At 47.6% G+C, this 19,254-nt stretch overlaps 1 protein-coding gene across 1 annotated transcript in view; it reads right to left on the reverse strand.

Moving 5' to 3' along the window:
* The window catches only part of LOC119975405 (IgGFc-binding protein-like), a 33,080-nt gene extending 24,649 nt beyond the window's left edge, over nucleotides 1-8,431 (reverse strand). The window contains exons 1-3 of the mRNA XM_038815017.1: nucleotides 8,330-8,431; nucleotides 7,712-7,906; nucleotides 7,519-7,569 (exon numbers count right to left, since the gene is read on the reverse strand). Of these exons, the coding sequence (XP_038670945.1) occupies nucleotides 7,519-7,569; nucleotides 7,712-7,778 (118 nt within the window). The 5' untranslated portion in view covers nucleotides 7,779-7,906; nucleotides 8,330-8,431. The remainder of the gene's footprint in view (nucleotides 1-7,518; nucleotides 7,570-7,711; nucleotides 7,907-8,329) is intronic.
* Nucleotides 8,432-19,254: the final 10,823 nt, after the last annotated feature.

Raw genomic sequence — 19,254 nt, forward strand, 5'->3', positions numbered from 1 at the left:
TGCTCTTTCAGAGGGTCAGTGCATACTCAATGGGCCAAGTGGCCTCCTTCTGCACTGTAGAGATTCTATGATTCTACTCTATGAACTCACCAAGGCTCCTTTGACATCATCCTCCATAACTGCAATCTCTACTACTTTGGACGGTAAGGACAACAGATGCATGGGGACATTTGGAAGTATATCGCTGTTACTTCACTGCTGGGACAAAATCTTGCTGTTGGGGAGGAAGCTTCAGATCTAGCAACAGAGAAGGAATGGTGACATAGTTCCATGTCAGGATGGTGAGTGGCTTGGAGGGGAACGTCCAGGTGGTGGTATTCCCAAGTATCTGCTGCCCCTGTCCTTCTAGATGGTAGAAGTCGTGGGTTTGGAAGGTGCTGCCTAAGGAGCCTTGGTGAGTTCCTGCAGGGCATCTTGTAGATGGTACACATTTCTGCCACTGTGCGTCATTGGTGGAGGGAGTGAATGTGGAAGGTGGTGGATAGGATACCAATCAAGCTGAGCTGCTTTGTCACAAGAAATAGGAGCAGGAGTAGATCATTCGGTCCGCTGAGCCTGCTCCTCCATTCAATACAATCATGGCTGATCATAGACCTTGACTCTATTTTCCCACCCGCTGCCCATATAGTACTCTACCGGCCACCAAATAATAATCACATGGTCAGGCGGGAAATAAACAAAGAAATAATTGATGCATGTAAAAACTGTATGGCAGTTGTCATGGGGGATTTTAATCTACGTGTCAATTGGTCAAACCAGGTCAGTCAAGGCAGCCTTGAGAAGCAGGTCATAGAATGTATCTGCGGCGCTTTCCTTGAACAGTATGTAATGGGAGCAAGCTATCCTAGATCTGGCCCTGTATAATAAGACAAAATAATTAATGATTTTGTAGTTAGGGATCCTCGCAGAAGGAACGATCACAATATGGTTGAATTTAAAATACAGAAGGGGGGTGAGAAGGTAATATCCAATACCAGTGTCTTGCACTTAAACATAGGAGACTACAATGGGATGAGGGAGAAGTTGGTTCGGGTAGACTGGGAGTAAAGACTTTATGGTGGGACAATTGAAGAACTGTGGAGGATGTTTAAAGTGATTTTTCATAGTGCTCAGCAAAAGTATATACCAGTGAAAAGGAAGGACTGGAGGAACAGGGCTAATCAGCCATGGATATCTCAGGAAATAAAGGAGGGTATCAAATTGAAAGAAAAAGCATACAAAATGGCAACGGTTAGTGGTAAACTAGAGGATTAGAAAATCTTTAAAGGTCAACAAAAAGCCACAAAAAAGGCTGTAAAGAAAAGTAAGATAGATTATGAGAGTAAACTAGCTCAGAATATAAAAACAGACAGCAAAAGTTTCTACAAATATATAAAACAAAAAAGAGTAGCTAAGGTAAACATTGGTCCTTTAGAGGATGAGAAGGGGGATTTCATAATGGGAAATTAGGAAATGGCCAAGGCATTGAACAGGTATTTTGTGTCGGTCTTCACAGTGGGAGACACAAATGACATGCCAATAATGATGGCAAGGATGCTATGGCAGATGAGGATCTAAAAACAATCATTATCACTAAGGAGGTAGTGTTGCGTAAGATAAGGGTGCACGGAGTTACGGGTAATGTATTAGCATGGATAGAGGATTGGTTAACTAACAGAAAGGAAAGAGTCGGGATAAATAGGTGTTTTTCTGCTTGGCGATCAGTGGCTAGTGGTGTGCCTCAGGGATGCGTGTTGGAACCTCAATTGTTTATAATTTACATAGATGATTTGGAGTTGGGGGCCAAGTCTAATGTGTCAAAGTTTGCAGATGACGCTGAGATGAGTGGTAAAGTGTGCAGAGGACACTGAAAGTCTGCAGAGGGATATAGGTAGTTTAAGTGAGTGGGCAAGGGTCTGGCAGATGGCGTTCAATGTGGATAAATGTGAGGTCATCCTTTTTGGTAGGAATAACAGCAAAATGGACTATTATTTAAATGGTAAAACAATTACAGCCTGCTGCTGTGCAGAGGGACCTAGGTGTCCTTGTGCATGAATCACAAAAAGGTGGTTTGCAGGTGCAGCAGGTAATTAGGAAGGCAAATGGAATTTTGTACTTCATTGAGGGATGGAGTTTAATAACAGGAAGGTTATGTTACAGCTGTATGGGGTGCTGGTGAGGCCACACCTGGAGTACTGTGTGCAGTTTTAGTCTCCTTACTTGATAAAGGATGTACTGGCACTGGAGGGGGTGCAGAGGAGAATCACTAGGTTGATTCCAGAGTTGAGACGATTGGATTATGAGGAGAGACTGAGTAGACTGGAACTATACTCATTGGAATTTAGAAGAATGGTGGGGGGGGGGGGCGGTCTGATAGAAACATATAAAATTATGAAGGGAATAGATAAGATAGAAGAAGTGAGGTTGTTTCCACTGAAGAGTGAAACTAGAACTCGGGGCATAGCCTCAAAATAAGGGGGAGCAGATTTAGGACTGGGTTGAGGAGAAACTTCTTCACCCACAGGGTTGGAAAGGGGAGGAATCCCCTGCTCAGTTAAACAGTTGAGGCTACCTCAAAGGAATTAAGGGTTCTAGTTGGTGAGCAGGCAGATAAGTGGAGCTGAGCCCACAAAAGCAGCCATGATCTTATTAAATGGCGGAGCAGGCGCGAGGGGCCAGATAGACTACTCCTGCTCCTAGTCCTTATGTTTTTATATCCCTTCATTCCTAGTCTGAAATGATAGATCATCCACTACCCTCTGGGATGGAGAATTCCAAAGATTCGCAATCCTTTGAGTGAAGAGATTTCTCCTCATCTCAGTCCTAAGTGATCGGTCCCTTATCTTGAGATTATGCCTCTGTGTTTTAGATTCTCTGAGAAGCGTAAACAATCGTCCACTGCCCACCCTATCAAAGCCCCGTCGGGATGTTGTATGTTTCAGTGAAATTGCTTCAACTTCCTCTGCATTCCAGGGAATATAAACCCAATTTACTCAGCCTCTGATCACAGACAACCTCCCCCTCATTCCAAATTTAGTGAACCTTCACTGTACTGCCTGAGGTGCAAGTGTATCCTTCCTTACGTATGGAGACCAAAACTGCACCGAGTACTCCCGATGTGGTCTCACCAATTCCCTGTACAACTGTAACAAGATTTCTTTATTTTGTATACCAATCCCCTTGCCAAAAAGACCACTGTGGCATTTGCCTTCTTCACTGCTCACTGCACCTAGAGTCAGAGAGCTTTTACAGCACAGAAAGAGGCTCTTTGGCCCAGTGTATCTATACTGGCCATCAAGCACGTATCTATTCTTATCCCATTTTCCAACACTTGGTCCGTAGCCTTGTATGCTGTGGTGTTTCAAGTGCTCATCTAAATGCTTCTTGAATATTGTGAGGGTTCCCACCTCTACGATCCTTTCGGGCAGTGGGTTCCAGACTCCCACTGCCCTCTGGGTGAAAAGCTTTCCTCCCAAATCTCCCCTCAACATCCTGCTCCTAACTTAACATCTATGCACCCTGTTTCTTCCTATCTATGTCCCTCACAATTTTCTACACCTCAATCAGGTTCCCCCCTCAGCCTCCTCTGCTCTGGGGAAAGCAACGCCAGCCTATCCAGCCTCTCTTTGGAGCTAAAACGCTCCAGGCCAGGCAACATTCTGGTGCATCTCCTCTACACTCTCTCTGGTGCAATGTTAACTTTCTGGGGACCTTGTATCAGCACTCCCAAGTCTCCTTGAGCATCAACATTTACAAGCTCCTTACTTTCTAGAAATTATTTTTATCCTTACGACAAAAGTGAATAATGTCTCACCTCCCTACATTGTACTCCACCTACCGTCTTGTTGCCCATTCACCAAAGCTGCCTGTGCCCCTCTTCAGCCCCACAGCTTCCCTTTCCGCCTCATCATGTATCATCAGAAAACTTCAATGCATTTCTCTGTTTCTTCATCCAAGGCATTAATACAGCTTGTAAATCACTGCAGCCCAAGCTCTGATCTTTGCTGCATTCCACTATTCCACTGCCTACCGACTTGAAAAAGCCCCCTTTATGCCCACTCTGTTTCGTATTTGTTGAATGATCCTCTCTCCATGCTGAAATATCACCCCCAGCCCCATTTTGCTCATTAACCCTCGGTGCGGCACCTTTTTGGAAATCCAACCAAGGCTGGCTCCTGTTCATCAACCTTACTCGTTACTAGCTTTCCTGGATGGCATTGATCGCCTTGGGTGAACCATGGTTCTCTGACCTCCCAATGCTCACATTTTGCCTTCAGGCATAAAGTCAACAATGTATGGCCCTCGTACATTGGTTTCAAGGGTACGTAGGAAGCACGGTAGCATTGTGGATAGCACAATTGCTTCACAGCTCCAGGGTCCCAGGTTCGATTCCGGCTTGGGTCACTGTCTGTGCGGAGTCTGCACATCCTCCCCGTGTGTGCGTGGGTTTCCTCCGGGTACTCCGGTTTCCTCCCACAGTCCAAAGATGTGCAGGTTAGGTGGATTGGCCATGATAAATTGTCCTTAGTGTCCAAAATTGCCCTTAGGGTTGGTTGGGGTTGCTGGGTTGTGGGGATAGGGTGGAGGCGTTGACCTTGGGTGGGGTGCTCTTTCCAAAGGCCGGTGCAGACTCGATGGGCCAAATGGCCTCCTTCTGCACTGTAAATTCTATGATGTCGACCATTCAACTGTGGAGGATCTCCCACCATTGATTGGATCATAGCTGACATGTATGTCAGCCCCGATGATCAGCCTCTGATCCATCACCCATAACAAGCATTACACTGCAAAAATCAAAGAAAACGCAGTCTTTAATGACCTATAGCTTCGACAGCCATGTGGGGAAAAGAGTTCTGGATTTCCATGAGCCCCCTTTTGTGAAAAGGTGCTTTCTCATGTAGCTAAAAGAGATTAGACCTGCTGAGATTTTCCAGCATTTTCTTTTTTGGTTTCAGATTCCAACATCCGCAGTAATTTGCTTTTATTCCTCATGTAACTCCCAATTTTAACTGAAAGATTATGACTCTTTGGCCTGGTTCCCCCTACGATTCAATTCCCTTATTCTTCTTTACCAAATCGACTAGATCAGGGGTGGGCAAACTTTTCCGTGCAAGGGCCACATTCAGAAATTCACAATTCACAAAGGGCCGTATAGTATATTAAGTAAAATAATTACTTCACCCGGTTATGATTCTGGGCGCCTCATATAGAACATAGAACAGTACAGCACAGAACAGGCCCTTCGGCCCTCGACGTTGTGCCGAGCAATGATCACCCTACTCAAGTCAACGTATCCACCTTATACCAGTAAGTAACCCAACAGCCCTCCCCCCATTAACCTTAAAAAAAAATTAAAAAAAAAAAAATATTAAAAAAAATTTTTTTTTTTTTTTTTTTAATGACTTGGTGGGCCGCAGAAATACCTTTGGCGGGCCGCATGCGGCCCGCGGGCCGTAGTTTGCCCACTCCTGGACTAGATTATCCATCAACCTTGTAGAGTCAAGGGAATATGTGGCTACTTTATTCAGTTGCTCCTTCCCGTTAAACCTTCTCTGTCAAGGGTCAGTGGATAGGACTCGCGTCTCGGGGATGGAAGGTCTTCGAGCATCTGATGTCTCTCTCTCTCTCAAACCTAATCCCCAAGTCAGCCAGATCGCAGCCTCCACTTACAAAATGGTGGGTTACCTCGGATTGTTAAATCTTTCTTCTCTGTCACTTATCTCAAAATCGATTAAGGGGTCTAGTTTCTCCATCTACCGAACGTACAAATTAGGAGCAGGAGTAGGCCACTCAGCTCCTCGGGCCCACTCCTCGATTCAATAAGATCATGGCTCATCTGAGTGTAACCTCAACCCCACATTCCTGCTGACCCCTGATAACCTTTCACCTCCTTGGTGATCAAGAATCTATCCAGCTGGACCTTAAAAATATCCAAAGATCCTGATTCCACTGCCTTTTGAGGTAGAGAGTTGGAGAGACTCTCTGAGAGAAAAGAAAACTCTCCTCCACTCTGTTTGAAATGGGCGACCCCTTATTTTTAAACAGTGACCCCCCATATTCTAGACTCTCCCACAAGAGGAACCATCCTCTCCAAATCCACTCTATCAATACTCCTCAGGATCTTAAAGGTTTTGACCATTCCCACTCCTGGACCCTCGTGCTTATCTTGATAAGAGCCGTGTCCCCTGGGTCGGTTCCAATATTTCAAAGAGGTGTTTGTGCGGTCATGCGTAAAACCTCTAGCAACCAGGACAAAAAGGAACACTGCTTCCTACTGCTCCGCATTGAGACAAGAGTGAACCGCTTCAGGTAATTTAGCTGTGTTTTATGAAAATCTATTGAGCGGCACTAATCGCCTGCTGAGGCTTCACACTCTGTTTCTTCCTTAATGAGAACTGCGCCATGAAAGGCATTGCACAGGTTGCCACGGCCTGACAAGAGGAAGTTCATTTAGTCATTATGTTCAGTCTCAGATTTCCCCATCTAAGGGGTGCCAGTCGCTCCGGGTTACAATGAAGATTGACAAATTGCTTGCAGTGTTGGTGGTGAGTTTGATGCCGTTCTTTGCTACAAAGGGATTTGCACTTGATTAACACTTTCCTCTCCCAACACTTTCAGTCAAACACACTGAAAAACTGGGAACACAACTGTTTTTTGGACTGCAAGCAAAAAAAGGTCAAAAGATTCACCCAGTTGGCTAATTCCTCCTAAATCCACACTGCACTCTTGTCCAAACACATCATGGAGCTGCCACATACACAAGAGAGAAAATCTAATAAACGTTGACTAGAGTAGCTCTTGATCCATCACCTCTTCCCCTTCCCACCCTACCCCCACCACCCTTCAACAAGCTTAATTTCCAAATGAGCTCGGTAGATGGAAATGTGGTGCAGAGTGCGTAATGGATAATAAGAGTGCACATCGCCCATTTTGCTCCCATTTAGCCGCGAGTTAAAATTGCACCCCGTCCCCTTCCTCCCTTCTCCTCCTCCCTCCCTCTTCCCAACTGGGTGAAGAAGATGGCGGCTGTGAAGTGGAGACATTGGGGGGAAGGGCTGTTCAATTTTTAACCCTGTTCCCATTTCCGACCTAATTTACTCGCTGAGCATTATCGAGTGGAGTGGCGGTGGGGAGGGGGCACGGTGGGGGGGGGGGGGGGGGGGGGGGTGAGGGGGGCAGTGGAGTTGAGGGGCGGTGGTGGGGGTAAGGAGGGCGGTGGGGTGAGCTTGGGGGGGGGGGGTCGGTATTGCAAAGTGCCAGTTCCACTCAATCCCGTTAAATTAAAATAGGCCTCGATTTCACAACTACTTCCAGGTTAAGGAAGAGAGAAATTGTCAGGAAAATCCAATGCAAGGTTGACCGTAACACACACAGACTTAAGGGTGCTGAGGAGAGGTGGAAATCGCACATCCCCAGTGGGCAGCTAATTCAACAAGTTACGCTTAGAAAGATAGGGGAAGGTGGACACACAATGATTATTTCAGTGTAAATGGAGGGGAGTGCGGGGAGGGAGAGAAATTATTCTGAATTAAATCTTACCAGCAACAGATCCACTTCGGGTGGGGTAAGTGCTCCATCTGGTACCGAATTCTGAAAGACAAGACAGAGAGAGAAGGAGAGAGCAGATATGTCAGCAGAGTAAGATGTGGAGGGTGGGGGAGGGTGGGAGCTGAAGGAAAGATGGAAGAAAGCCACGCAGCTCAAAAACGGACCCATTGCAAGTTGTACTCACCGTTGCAGCTGAGCAGGGTGTAATACAGCAGAAGGTGCCAAGAATTCCTATGCCCCCGGGTGCCCATCTCCAGCTACCCCCGCGACCGCAATCCCACCTCTTACGGCTTTTTCTCGCTCAAGCTTGGCAGGGCCTTTGCAGACGGTGTGCGATTTCCTTGATCGGTTGGAAGGAGGAGGAGGAGGCGGTGGCCGGCTTGGGATGAGAAATATGATTATTTAGGCAGCAATAACATAATTTAATGACATGTCCATTTTAATCGAACATCGCCCTGAATGAGAACCCAACCAAACCCCCCCCCCCCCCCCCCCCCCCCCCCCCCTCCGCCGACTGGATTCAGATTTGCACCCACCGAATGCCAATGTAGCCAAAAATGGGGCGTTGCCCATGCCCCTCACCAGTTTACAGGTTAAAATCGTGCCCAGTCCCAAATGCAGACTGGATAAAGGTTTCACAACCTTCCTTCCCACCAGCCCCCCCCCGCCCCCACATGCACCCCCACTCCCCCCCTCACCTCACCGTTAATAGGATGTGGGGTGGTTGGGTGGGGGGGGGGGGGGTCGGGGGGGGGGGGGGGGGGGGGGTAAGAGTCTGTGGTTGAAATATTCTTACACTTACCAAAACTTTGTTGTCTCAGCCTCCGGATATTTTAAGCCCTAACTTTATATTTGCTCTGTTATGCACAGAATGCTCGTTGTTTGCAGGTCTCGGATTTGTAACACCGACTAAAAAAAAAAGTACAAAACGCGAACAATGTTTGTTTGTCACTGTTTAAAAGTTGGCCATTATCGAGGACTGGTCATTTCCTTTTTTTTGGTCGCAATGACTCTGCGACCCTTCCCCCCTCCCACGCCCCCCTGCCCCCACTTTCCTCCTCCTCCTCCTCCTCTCCTCCCCTCCCTCCTTCCTTCCTTCCTTCCTTGCCAGGTGAAAGCTCCCGCAGTGACGGAGGAGTTGGAAGAGATTGAAAGACGCAATCGCTCTGGGTGGATGGAGAGAGCAACCGATTTTTTTTTTTGCTTTCCGTCAAACATTCACCTGCCCCGAGTTACACCTTGTTCTCCTTAATGCAGGTAATGTTCCTGGCTGGGGGAACGTACCGAACCTTGCCAGGGTCAGTACCACCCCTCACTTTTCCTCCCCCGCCCATCTCCTCCCCTCAAGCACAGCTTTGTGTACACAGTGAGGTATTTTCTACTCCGGTAACAATAACAACACGGAATAATAATCCCTTACCAGTATTTTTTTTAAAATCCCCTCCACATTTATACAAGACGGACAATTGCTACTCAGTCCAAAATGTGGCTTTAATTTAATATGCCCCGTTTATCTCTGTTATCTCTTTGACTTCCCCCTTTCTGATGTGAACGAGACAGATTTTTCGCACTTCTGAGCAACAAAAAGCTTGTTTAGCGCTGCCGCCTCACACCACCAGGGACCCGGGTTCGATTCCGGCCTTGGGTGACTGCATGGAGTCTGCACATTCTCCCAGTGTCTGCGTGGGTTTCCTCCGGGTGCTCCGGTTTCCTCCCACAGTTCAAAAACGTACAGGTCAGGTGGATTGACCCTGATAAATTGTCCCTTCATTTTCAAAGGTGTGCAGGTTCGGTGGGGTTACGGAGATAGGGCAGGGGGTGTGGGTGTAGGTGGGGTGCTATTTCTGAGCGTCGGTGCAGACCCGATGGGCTGAATGGCCTCCTTCTGCATTGTCGGGATTCAATGGTGTTGAATTTGTGTAGCACCGTTCGCAGCCTCCCGATGAGGGTGTTGGGGGAAGGCGTCCCGAAGATCTCCATGATCTACATTGATGTACATTTTGGAGTGAAGTCCCATATAGCCCTGTGTAGACCTGCCATGGCTGCTGTTTGTGGGAACTTAACTGCTGTGCACAGATTGGTGCCCTCCCAGCACTCACACCGAATAGAAGGTGCGACGGGGATTTACCAGAATAGACCGTGATGAGGGGAGGCTTCAGTCATGTGGAGAGGGAGCAGATAAGCCAGAATATCAGGAGGAGAGGAACTTCAGGAAGGAGCAGAGGCCCATATTGGCCCCTGGAGCCTGTTTCGCCAAGTCCCTCAGCTCGTGGCTCGCCTTCAACTGAACTCCATTGACATTCCTTTGTTCTGTTACCCTTGATACCAGCACTTAAAACAAAATCTATCAATCTCAACTTTTGAAATGTTCAGTTGGCCCCCAACTTCAGCAGTGTTTTGAGGGGAAAAGTAGTTCCATATTTCCACCAGCCTTTGGTTGACGCTTCCTGACCTCACCCCTCAAGAATCTGGCTCTAATTTTAGGGTTATGCCCACCTTGCTCAGGTCCGACTCCAGAGGAACTAGATTCTCTCTATCCACCCGACCAAATCCTTCATTTACTCCCAGTTCCTCCACTGGATAACCCAGTGGAATTCTGCAGCGCCGCTGTGGTGGTGGGAGCGACGGCACAAAATGCGGAGACAAAATCTCCGGCAGCATCGGCGGGGTTGGAAAATCCCTCCGGAGTAGAATTCTGCCCATTATGTCCTTTCCCGTGAATGCAGTGCCCAGAACTGAACACTGCGCTCTGGACTGGGGTCAACCCAGAGATTTACGTAACTAATCTTCCACCCTTCTGCATGGTGGCCCTCTGAAAGCCAACATCGTCCTGAACAGGAAACCAAACCACCCCCCAGGGGCGGGGGCATTGGGGGGGGGGGGGGGGGGGGGGGGGGCTTGGTACCCCCTCTGTACAGAGTGCGCCAAGTGTATATACAGCTGTGTTGTGATCTGGTACCCTCTGGCCCTGTTTTCAGGCCCCTCCTCTGTGGCTCTGCTGCCTACCTTCTGCCTTGCCAGTTTCTGCTCCCCCTCCCCCTCCTCTCTCCCGCCTCCCTCCTACTCCCCCCCCCATACCCCTCCCCCACTGCTTCCTTTATGTTTTGTGATGCTCCAATGGCCCCCCTACCCCCTACCCCCCCCCCCCACCCCCCCCCCCCCCCCCCCCTCACTCTATTGGCTGCTGGCTACAAACAGGTCTTGGAACAATTTGGTGAAGGGCTTCCAAGTCTTGTGGAAGCCATCTTCCGACCCACGGATAGTGAATTCTAATTCTCCAGCTGGAGGAATTCCGACAGGTCTCACAGCCAGTCTGCAGCTTCGGGTGGTGCTGCCATCGCCAGCCGAGCAGGGTTCTCTGGCTGGCGACTAGGGAGGCAAAGGCTAGGGTGTTGACCCTCAAGAGTTCATGAAGAGTTCTGGCTGGTCAGAGACCCCGAAGATTGCCACTTTTAGGCATGGCTCCACCCTCACCCCCACAACTTTGGACATTGCCTCAAAGAAGGTCATCCGGAATCCGACAAGTCTGTGGCATTCCAAGAACATATGGGTGTGGTTGGCTGGGCTTCCTTGGCACCGTTCACATTTGTCCTCCACCTCTGGGAAGAATCAGGTTCTGGTTAGGTGCGCTCTGTGCACCACCTTTAGCTGCATTAGGCTTAGCCTTGTGCTTGTGGAGGTGGAGTTTGCCCTGTTTGGTGCTTTGCTCCAGAGTCTCAACCCTATTTCTATCCTTTGTTCTTCCTCCCATTTTTCCCTCGTCCCATCCTGCGGGGAGCATGCCTCTGCCAACAGTCGCCCAAACAGTACCCGCAGTTCCCCTTCCCTCGGTCACCCACGTCCAACCGCTCCTCTACCAGTGAGTGTACCAGCATCTGTGCGTACAACGTTGTTTCCCCACGGATGAAGTTTTTGATCTGTATGTGTCGCAGCTCATGTCCTTTGGGCAGTTGAAACCTCTCCGTCAGTTCTTCAAGCGTCGCTAGCCTACCGTCCGTGTAAAAGTCACTAACTGTCAATGTCGTCATTCCCCGTCCTGTCTCCACCTTCTAAAGGTGGTGTCCATTGTGGCTGGCGTCAACCTGCAGTTGTTGCAGATGGAGGCCATGGTGGACATTTCGGTCAGGCCGAAGTGTTACCTTAGTTAGTTCCATGTCCGGAGCGCAGCCACCACTGGCTTTTCCAGTGTTCAGCTGGTGGGGAGGGAAGTGCTCTAGTGACTAGGGCTCGGAGAGATGTCTCTATGCAGGAACTCTGCTCCATCCTCACCCATTCTGCTTCTGGCTCCTTCACCCATCCGCTCACTCTTTCCGCTGTGGTGGTATTGTAGATTTGTGAGGGCCAGGATTCCCACACACACAAATGCCATGATTAGTTTGTCTATCATGGGCAGCATGGTAGCATAGTGATTAGCACAATGGCTTCATAGCTCCAGGGTCCTGGGTTCGATTCCCAGCTTGGGTCAATGTTAGTACGGAGTCTGCACATCCTTCCTGTGTGTGCGTGGGTTTCCTCCGAGTGCTCCGGTTTCCTCCCACAGTTCAAAGATGTGCAGAGTAGGTAGATTGGTTATGCTAAATTGCCCTTAGTGTCCACAATTGCCCTTCGTGTTGGGTGGGGTTACTGGGTTATGGGGATAGGGTGGAAGTGGTGGCTTGGGTAGGGTGCTCTTTCCAAGAGCCAGTGCAGACTCGATTGGCCGAATGGCCTCCTTCTGCACTGTAAAATCTATGAAAGTCTCTGTGAATCATGTTGAAAAAGGCCTTGGGGATGACAATCGGGAGGGATCTGAACAGGAAGAGGAACTTGGGAAGCACTTTCATCTTGACTGTTTGCACTCTCCCTGCCAGTGAGAGTTGGAATGTGTCCCACCTTTCCAGGTCCTTTTTTACTTCTTCCACAAGGCTGGTCAGGTTCCATTTGTGGTCTTGGGTAATTTGGATCCTCAGGTATTGGGTTTGTTTGAACCATTGTTTTATTTAAGTGATTCTTGTTTCCTAAGTGGGTGCCTAAATCCTCTCTGCTTCCACATAGCTCCTTGCACCTCACCATTTAGAAAATGTCATGCTGAGCTCCGGATCCTCAAACTTCCCAACACTGAGCTCACTCCGCCTGCCACACAACTTGGCTCAGCAACTCAATCCATCACCTTGGCAAATTCCTGCTCCCATCTACACGACCTACGTGTTCTCTGTTTACCAGAAGTGTTCAAACTTACTAAGAATTTTAATCGAGTAAATAAAGATATGCTTCCACCGACAGAGAGCAAATGACCAAAGGGCAGATTTACGATAATTGGCTAAATAATCAGAGATGGGGAGATTCTGTTTCTATACACAAGCTGGTTATTGTGATTAGGAATGTGCTGGCTGAAGAGGAGATGGGAGCATATCCAACACTGGCTTTCAATGGGCAGTTCACAATTCACGTGAAATGGGAAGATCTAAGGGGGGGGGGGGGGAAGGGGCAAGAGAGTGGGGCTAATTGGATAATGTTTTCCCAACAGCCAGCACAAACGCGATGGGCTGAATGGTCTCCTCCTTTGCTGTGTGAGTTTATATATATCTTTCCTCCCTCCCTTTCTGTCTCTTCCCCCTGTATCTTGTTTTTGGATTGCCTTTCGTTCATGGAGATTTGCTTTTTCCCTTTCACATTCAAATAAACCAGGAAGAAATGTGGTTAAAAATTAAACACACTGGAAGGGCGCTTCCTGTTGATTCCCTTATTTCCTATTTATTTTGTTTTGCTGTAATTTTTGATCCATGGATGTTTAATGGACGTGTATCTTTAAGTCGAGCAGGGGAAGTAAGGAATTCAAAATTTACAAGGGAGAATACGGTGCTAACCTTCAGACAGCAGAACTCAGGCTTTTTGGCACCTGAGCGATCAGTGGGACTCGGTTCAATTGGTTGGCTGGTGGCCAATGAATTGGCCAAAAGGCTGTATTCTGCTCGGTAACTGGAAGTTATTGGATCCTACTCCAGTGGGGTGATTTTCAAAGACCAAGGAAGGACAGCTGGTTCCTGGACAAGAGGAAGAAGCTTTCACTCTTTCTCTCTCTATTGTTTTCTGGAGAAATTCTTTACAACTGCTGTACTTCTGAAACTGTTGAGATCTGAATGAATCTACAGTGAAATCCATTACAGATTGTAAAGCAAAACGAAATGAAAGCCTGCACTGAAGAGAGGTGTGCTGGAAGACCACCTGCTGAAACAAAGACTCCTATCCTTTTATCATTATTTTTCACCCCTCTTTTCCCCTCTGTGTTTGTCTGTCTAGTGTGTGTATAGAGGATGGGGTAAGTTTAAGTGAGGGAGTTAAGAATTAGATAATAGTGAACGTGTTTTATCTGCTGCATATTTAATTATAGATATTGTTATTAATATATATTTTTAAATTTAAAGTACCCCAATTCATTTTTTTCCAATTAAGGGGCAATTTAACATGGCCAAACCACCTACCCTGCACATCTTTGGGTTGTGGGGGTGAAACCCACACGAACACGGGGAGAATGTGCAAACTCCACACGGACAGTGACCCAGAGCTGGGATCGAACCTGGGACCTTGGTGCCGTGAGGCAACCGTGCCAACCACTGCGCCACCGTGAAGCCCGTTATTAATAAAATTGATTGTGTTTACTTTTACAAACCTGAGTGTAATTATTGGGCAGCCAATGGCCAAGGACTTCAGACGTTTTCTAAGAATTATTTAACACAATGATTGTGTTGCGACTCCAGGTCAAGTGGGGCTGGAATTGACTGTGCACTAGCTCAGGGGTTCGTAATAATCTGAATTAGGAGCGGGAGTAAGCCACTCAGTCTCTTGAGCCCGCTCCACCATTCAATAAGATCATCATTGGTCTGATTGTAATCTTAACCCCACGTTCCTCCTATCCCCACCTCGGTAATCAGAATCTATCCAACTCTACCGTAAAATACTCAAAGACTATGCTTACACTGCCTTTTAAGCAGAGTTTCAGAGACTCACAACCCTCTGAGGAGAAATAAATTCCTCGCCTCTGTTTGACCCCTTATTTTTAAACAGTGAACCCTCGTTCTTGATTCTTCCTCAAGGAGCTGGTTTAGCACAGTGGGCTAAATAGCTGGCTTGCAATGCAGAACAAGGCCAGCAGCGAGGGTTCAATTCCCGTACCAGCCTCCCCGACAGGCACCGGAATGTGGTTGACGAGGGGGCTTTTCACAGTAACTTCATTGAAGGCTACTTGTGACAATAAGCAATTATTATTATTATTATTATTAAGAGGAAACATCCTGACACGTTGTAAGGCTATTTCTAGTTTGTTCCTGTTTATTTCCTTATTTCCCATTTCTTATATTTTGCTATTACTATTTGATCCATGGATGAGTAATGGAGCTGTGAATGTAGCCTTTATCTTTGAGGCAAAGGCGCAACCTGTACACAGGTTTAATTCAAACAGGCAGATCCCAGAATGCTGTGCTGCTTTTGACCACGCCAGCGATGACTCGCTTTGATGCACTTGACTGGTGGACAATGAATTGGCTCAAACATCAGTACCCTGCCCGGTGACCAGTGGTGATTGGTTCTTGTCCCACTGACATGTTTCTCAGTGTCACATGCTGGAGGGTCATTTCACTTTCGTTCTGCAAGCTGCACGGAGGAATCTAACCAACTCACTCCAGGAACATCCAGTTCATTCTCACCAAACGGCCACTGGGGGAGTACCACCTCTCTGACTAGGAAAGGCTGTGCAAGCAGAATCCAGAATCTGATAACTCTATCTCTGAAAAAAGAGACTGATGTGCAAGCGAGACCAGAATCTGATAACACATCCTAAGAACAGGCTGATGTGAAGCCAGAGGCCTCACCTAGAAAGGTTGTGAGTGAGAAAAACTGCTGAACTGCAAAGGAGATCATTAAATGCTGTTTCCAGACATTAAAACCACACTCATACTGTGTAGGAAGTGCATAAAGGACTCATCATCGGAAGCAAGGACTCTTCTCTTTTCACCTTAATCCTTATTATTTTCCACATTCCCCCTCATCTATAGAACATAGAACATAGAACAGTACAGCACAGAACAGGCCCTTCGGCCCTCAATGTTGTGCCGAGCCATGATCACCCTACGCAACCCACGTATCCACCCTATACCCGTAACCCAACAACCCCCCCCCCCCCCCCCGTAACCTTACTTTTTAGGACACTACGGGCAATTTAGCATGGCCAATCCACCTAACCCGCACATCTTTGGACTGTGGGAGGAACCGGAGCACCCAGAGGAAACCCACGCACACACGGGGAGGACGTGCAGACTCCGCACAGTGACCCAGCCGGGAATCGAACCTGGGACCCTGGAGCTGTGAAGCATTTATGCTAACCACCATGCTACCGTGCTGCCCATGGCTGCTATGTGCTGCTATGTTTGTCTGTCTTGTGTGTGTGGGTGGAGGGTGGGGCAGTTAAAGGAATATCTGGTATAAGCTCAATATTAAGCAGCTGTGTTCACTGTACAGTCCATAGTTGTTCTGGTTATAAATAAGCAGTAATTGTATTTCAACTTACAAACCTGGTGACTATGAATATTGGGCAGCCACGGCCCATATATTTCAGGGATTTGTATAAGAATTATTGGATAATTCACTTATGTTGTTACTCTGGGGCATGTGGGGCTGGAATTGACCGCGCACGTGCCCACGGTTGTCGTAGCAACATCCACACTGTCAATAACGCTCAAATCTTCCAGGTTTCGAGCGAGTCACGTCTTACTCTTCTAATCTCCAGTTGATACAAACCCAACCTCTCCAACCTTCCCTCATAAAACAACCCCGCCCATTCCGGGTGTTAATCTAGTAAACCTTCTCGAAACTGCTTCCAACGCATTTACAATCAAATGTTGCGACAGCTTTTAAAAGTAGCTTTTAAATGTAGTTGAAGTAAACATGGGTCTCTTGGAGGCAGAACAGGAAAAATGATAATTAGGAATAATGAAGTGGCACAGAATTTAAACAAGTACCTTAGGCTAGATTCTTTGTTTGGGAGACTAAGTGTTCCTGCTGGGACTGAATAGCGTACTATTCACGATTCCGTCAGGATCACTATTCATTCCTCGAGTCGGGACATGCAAATGAGCCCGTACTCTGCCAGCAAGAATTGGAAGCAATTCCCGGCCCAGCGGGCAATGGAACTGCTGGGGCGAATTAGCGCCAAATAGCCTGACAGCGAGAGCTATTTTGAAGCGCCCCACTTACCACACACTCACTGCAGCCATGAAGATGACTCGGAGACCTGCCCCCTGGAGGTCGGGAGCTGGGAATCTGAAGTGGACCCACAGCTCCATGCCAGTGAGGAGATGACGGACACCTCTTCCCCAGGGTGGGCCGCAGGCTCAAGCCCGCCCTCCTGAATAGAGCTTGGGAGGTGATGGCAGAGGCTGTCAGTGTTGCCAGCCTCACCATGAAGAGCCAGCTTGTGATCCTGAGGGGTGGGGGGGGGGGGGGGGGGGGGGGGGGGGGGGGGTCACTGGTGAGGCTTCTGCTCTGAGAGGGCCAGTGTGCCAGGAAGAGTTCCAAAGACCATGGTGGGTGTCCTATAGATAGTGTGAGCTCTGCTAATCCCCTGCTTCCTCTGCAGTGGGGCTGCACCATTGAGGGGTGCCAACAGCTGGTGGGCCGCTGATTGAGCATGGCCACGGTTAGACATCCAGCTGAGGATGTCTAAAGCGACAGCATCCACCCGACGCTCTCTGAACATTCACAGTACACAGTGAGCAGTAAACAGTGTGAAAAACATGGAGCCTGTAAGTAGCACCAAAAGAGTGTCTTTCAATCACATACTGCAGCAAGGCCTTCTTTACCATGGTGCCTGCATGGGGTGCATCTTTCGGAGGTTCAGTGCAGACTCGATGGGCTGAATGGCCTCCTCCTGCATTCTGTGAACATACAGAAATGATGAGGCCTGATGAGGGTCAGGAACTTAAGATAATTGACATTAGTAAAGAAAAGGTACTGAAGGAAATAATGGTTTTAAATGTCAACAGATCCTTCGGCCAACATAAGAACATAAGAACATAAGAACTAAGAGCAGGAGTAGGCCATCTGGCCCTTCGAGCCTGCTCCGCCATTCAATTAGATCATGGCTGATCTTTTGTGGACTCAGCTCCACTAACCGGCCCGAACACCATAACCCTTAATCCCTTTATTCTTCAAAAAACTATCTATCTTTACCTTAAAAACATGTAATGAAGGAGCCTCAACTGCTTCACTGGGCAAGGAATTCCATAGATTCACAACCTTGGGTGAAGAAGTTCCTCCTAAACTCAGTCCTAAATCTACTTCCCCTTATTTTGAGGCTATGCCCCCTAGTTCTGCTGTCACCCGCCAGTGGAAACAACCTGCCCGCATCTATCCTATCTATTCCCTTCATAATTTTAAATGTTTCTATAAGATCCCCCCTCATCCTTCTAAATTCCAACGAGTACAGTCCCAGTCTACTCAACCTCTCCTCATAATCCAACCCCAGCTCTGGGATTAACCTAGTGAATCTCCTCTGCACACCCTCCAGCGCCAGTACGTCCTTTCTCAAGTAAGGAGACCAAAACTGAACACAATACTCCAGGTGTGGCCGCACTAACACCTTATACAATTGCAACATAACCTCCCTAGTCTTAAACTCCATCCCTCTAGCAATGAAGGACAACATTCCATTTGCCTTCTTAATCACCTGTTGCACTTGTAAACCAATCTTAGGGTTTTGAAGGAGGTGGCTACAGAGATAGAGGCAGAGGGAAAACTGCTAACATGACATGAGTGACAGGGAAGATGCTCAAATCTATTATTTTTTTTAAATAGATTTAGAATACCCAATTATATATTTTTTCATATTAAGGGGCAATTTAGTATGGCCAATCCACCTAACCTGCACATCTTTGGGTTGTGGGGGTGAAACCCATGCAAACACAGGGAGAATGTGCAAACTCCACACAGACAGTGACCCAGGGCTGGGATTTGAACCTGGGACCTCAGCACCGTAGTCCCAGTGCTAACCACTACACAACCGTGCTGCCCTTCAAATCTGTTATTAGGGGTCAGGATCAGGGCACTTCGAAAATTAGAAAATAAAAGGGCAGAATCACATCAGCTTCATGAAAAGGATATCATTTCTGACAAATCTGTGAGAGTTATTTTAAGCTGAAAAAAGTAGATAAGGGCGAACTAGTGTCTGTAGCATATTTGGATTTTTAGAAGACTATTTGAGAAGGTGCCGCACTGTTACACAAGATTAGAGCACATGGGATTACAAACATACAAAATGGGAGAAGTAGGCCATTCGGCCCCTTGAGTTTGCTCTGCCATTCAATAAGATTGTGGCTTATCTGATTGTTTTTAAAGCTCCACATTCCCCATTGACTCCCCAATAACCTTTGATTCCCTCGCCTAATAAGAATTTACCTATGCCATAAAAGTCTTCTCCACTATCTTCCCCACCTCCACTATCTTCTGAGGCAGAGAATTCTGACATTGTTCAATACTGAGAGAAACCCTGTCCTAAAAGGGCGATCCCCAAATTTCAAACATGTGACCCTAGTCTAGACTCACCCATCATTTAGGACTGCGATGAGGGGAAACTTCTTCACACAGAGGGTGGTGAACCTATGGAATTCATCACCACAGAAGGCTGCGGAGGACAAGTCACTGAATTTATGAAGGAAACAGATAAAATCTACAAATCCCTAGAATACAGAAGGAGGT

The sequence above is a fragment of the Scyliorhinus canicula genome, chromosome 13 (assembly GCF_902713615.1).
Source record: "Scyliorhinus canicula chromosome 13, sScyCan1.1, whole genome shotgun sequence".
Lineage (NCBI taxonomy): Eukaryota > Metazoa > Chordata > Chondrichthyes > Carcharhiniformes > Scyliorhinidae > Scyliorhinus > Scyliorhinus canicula.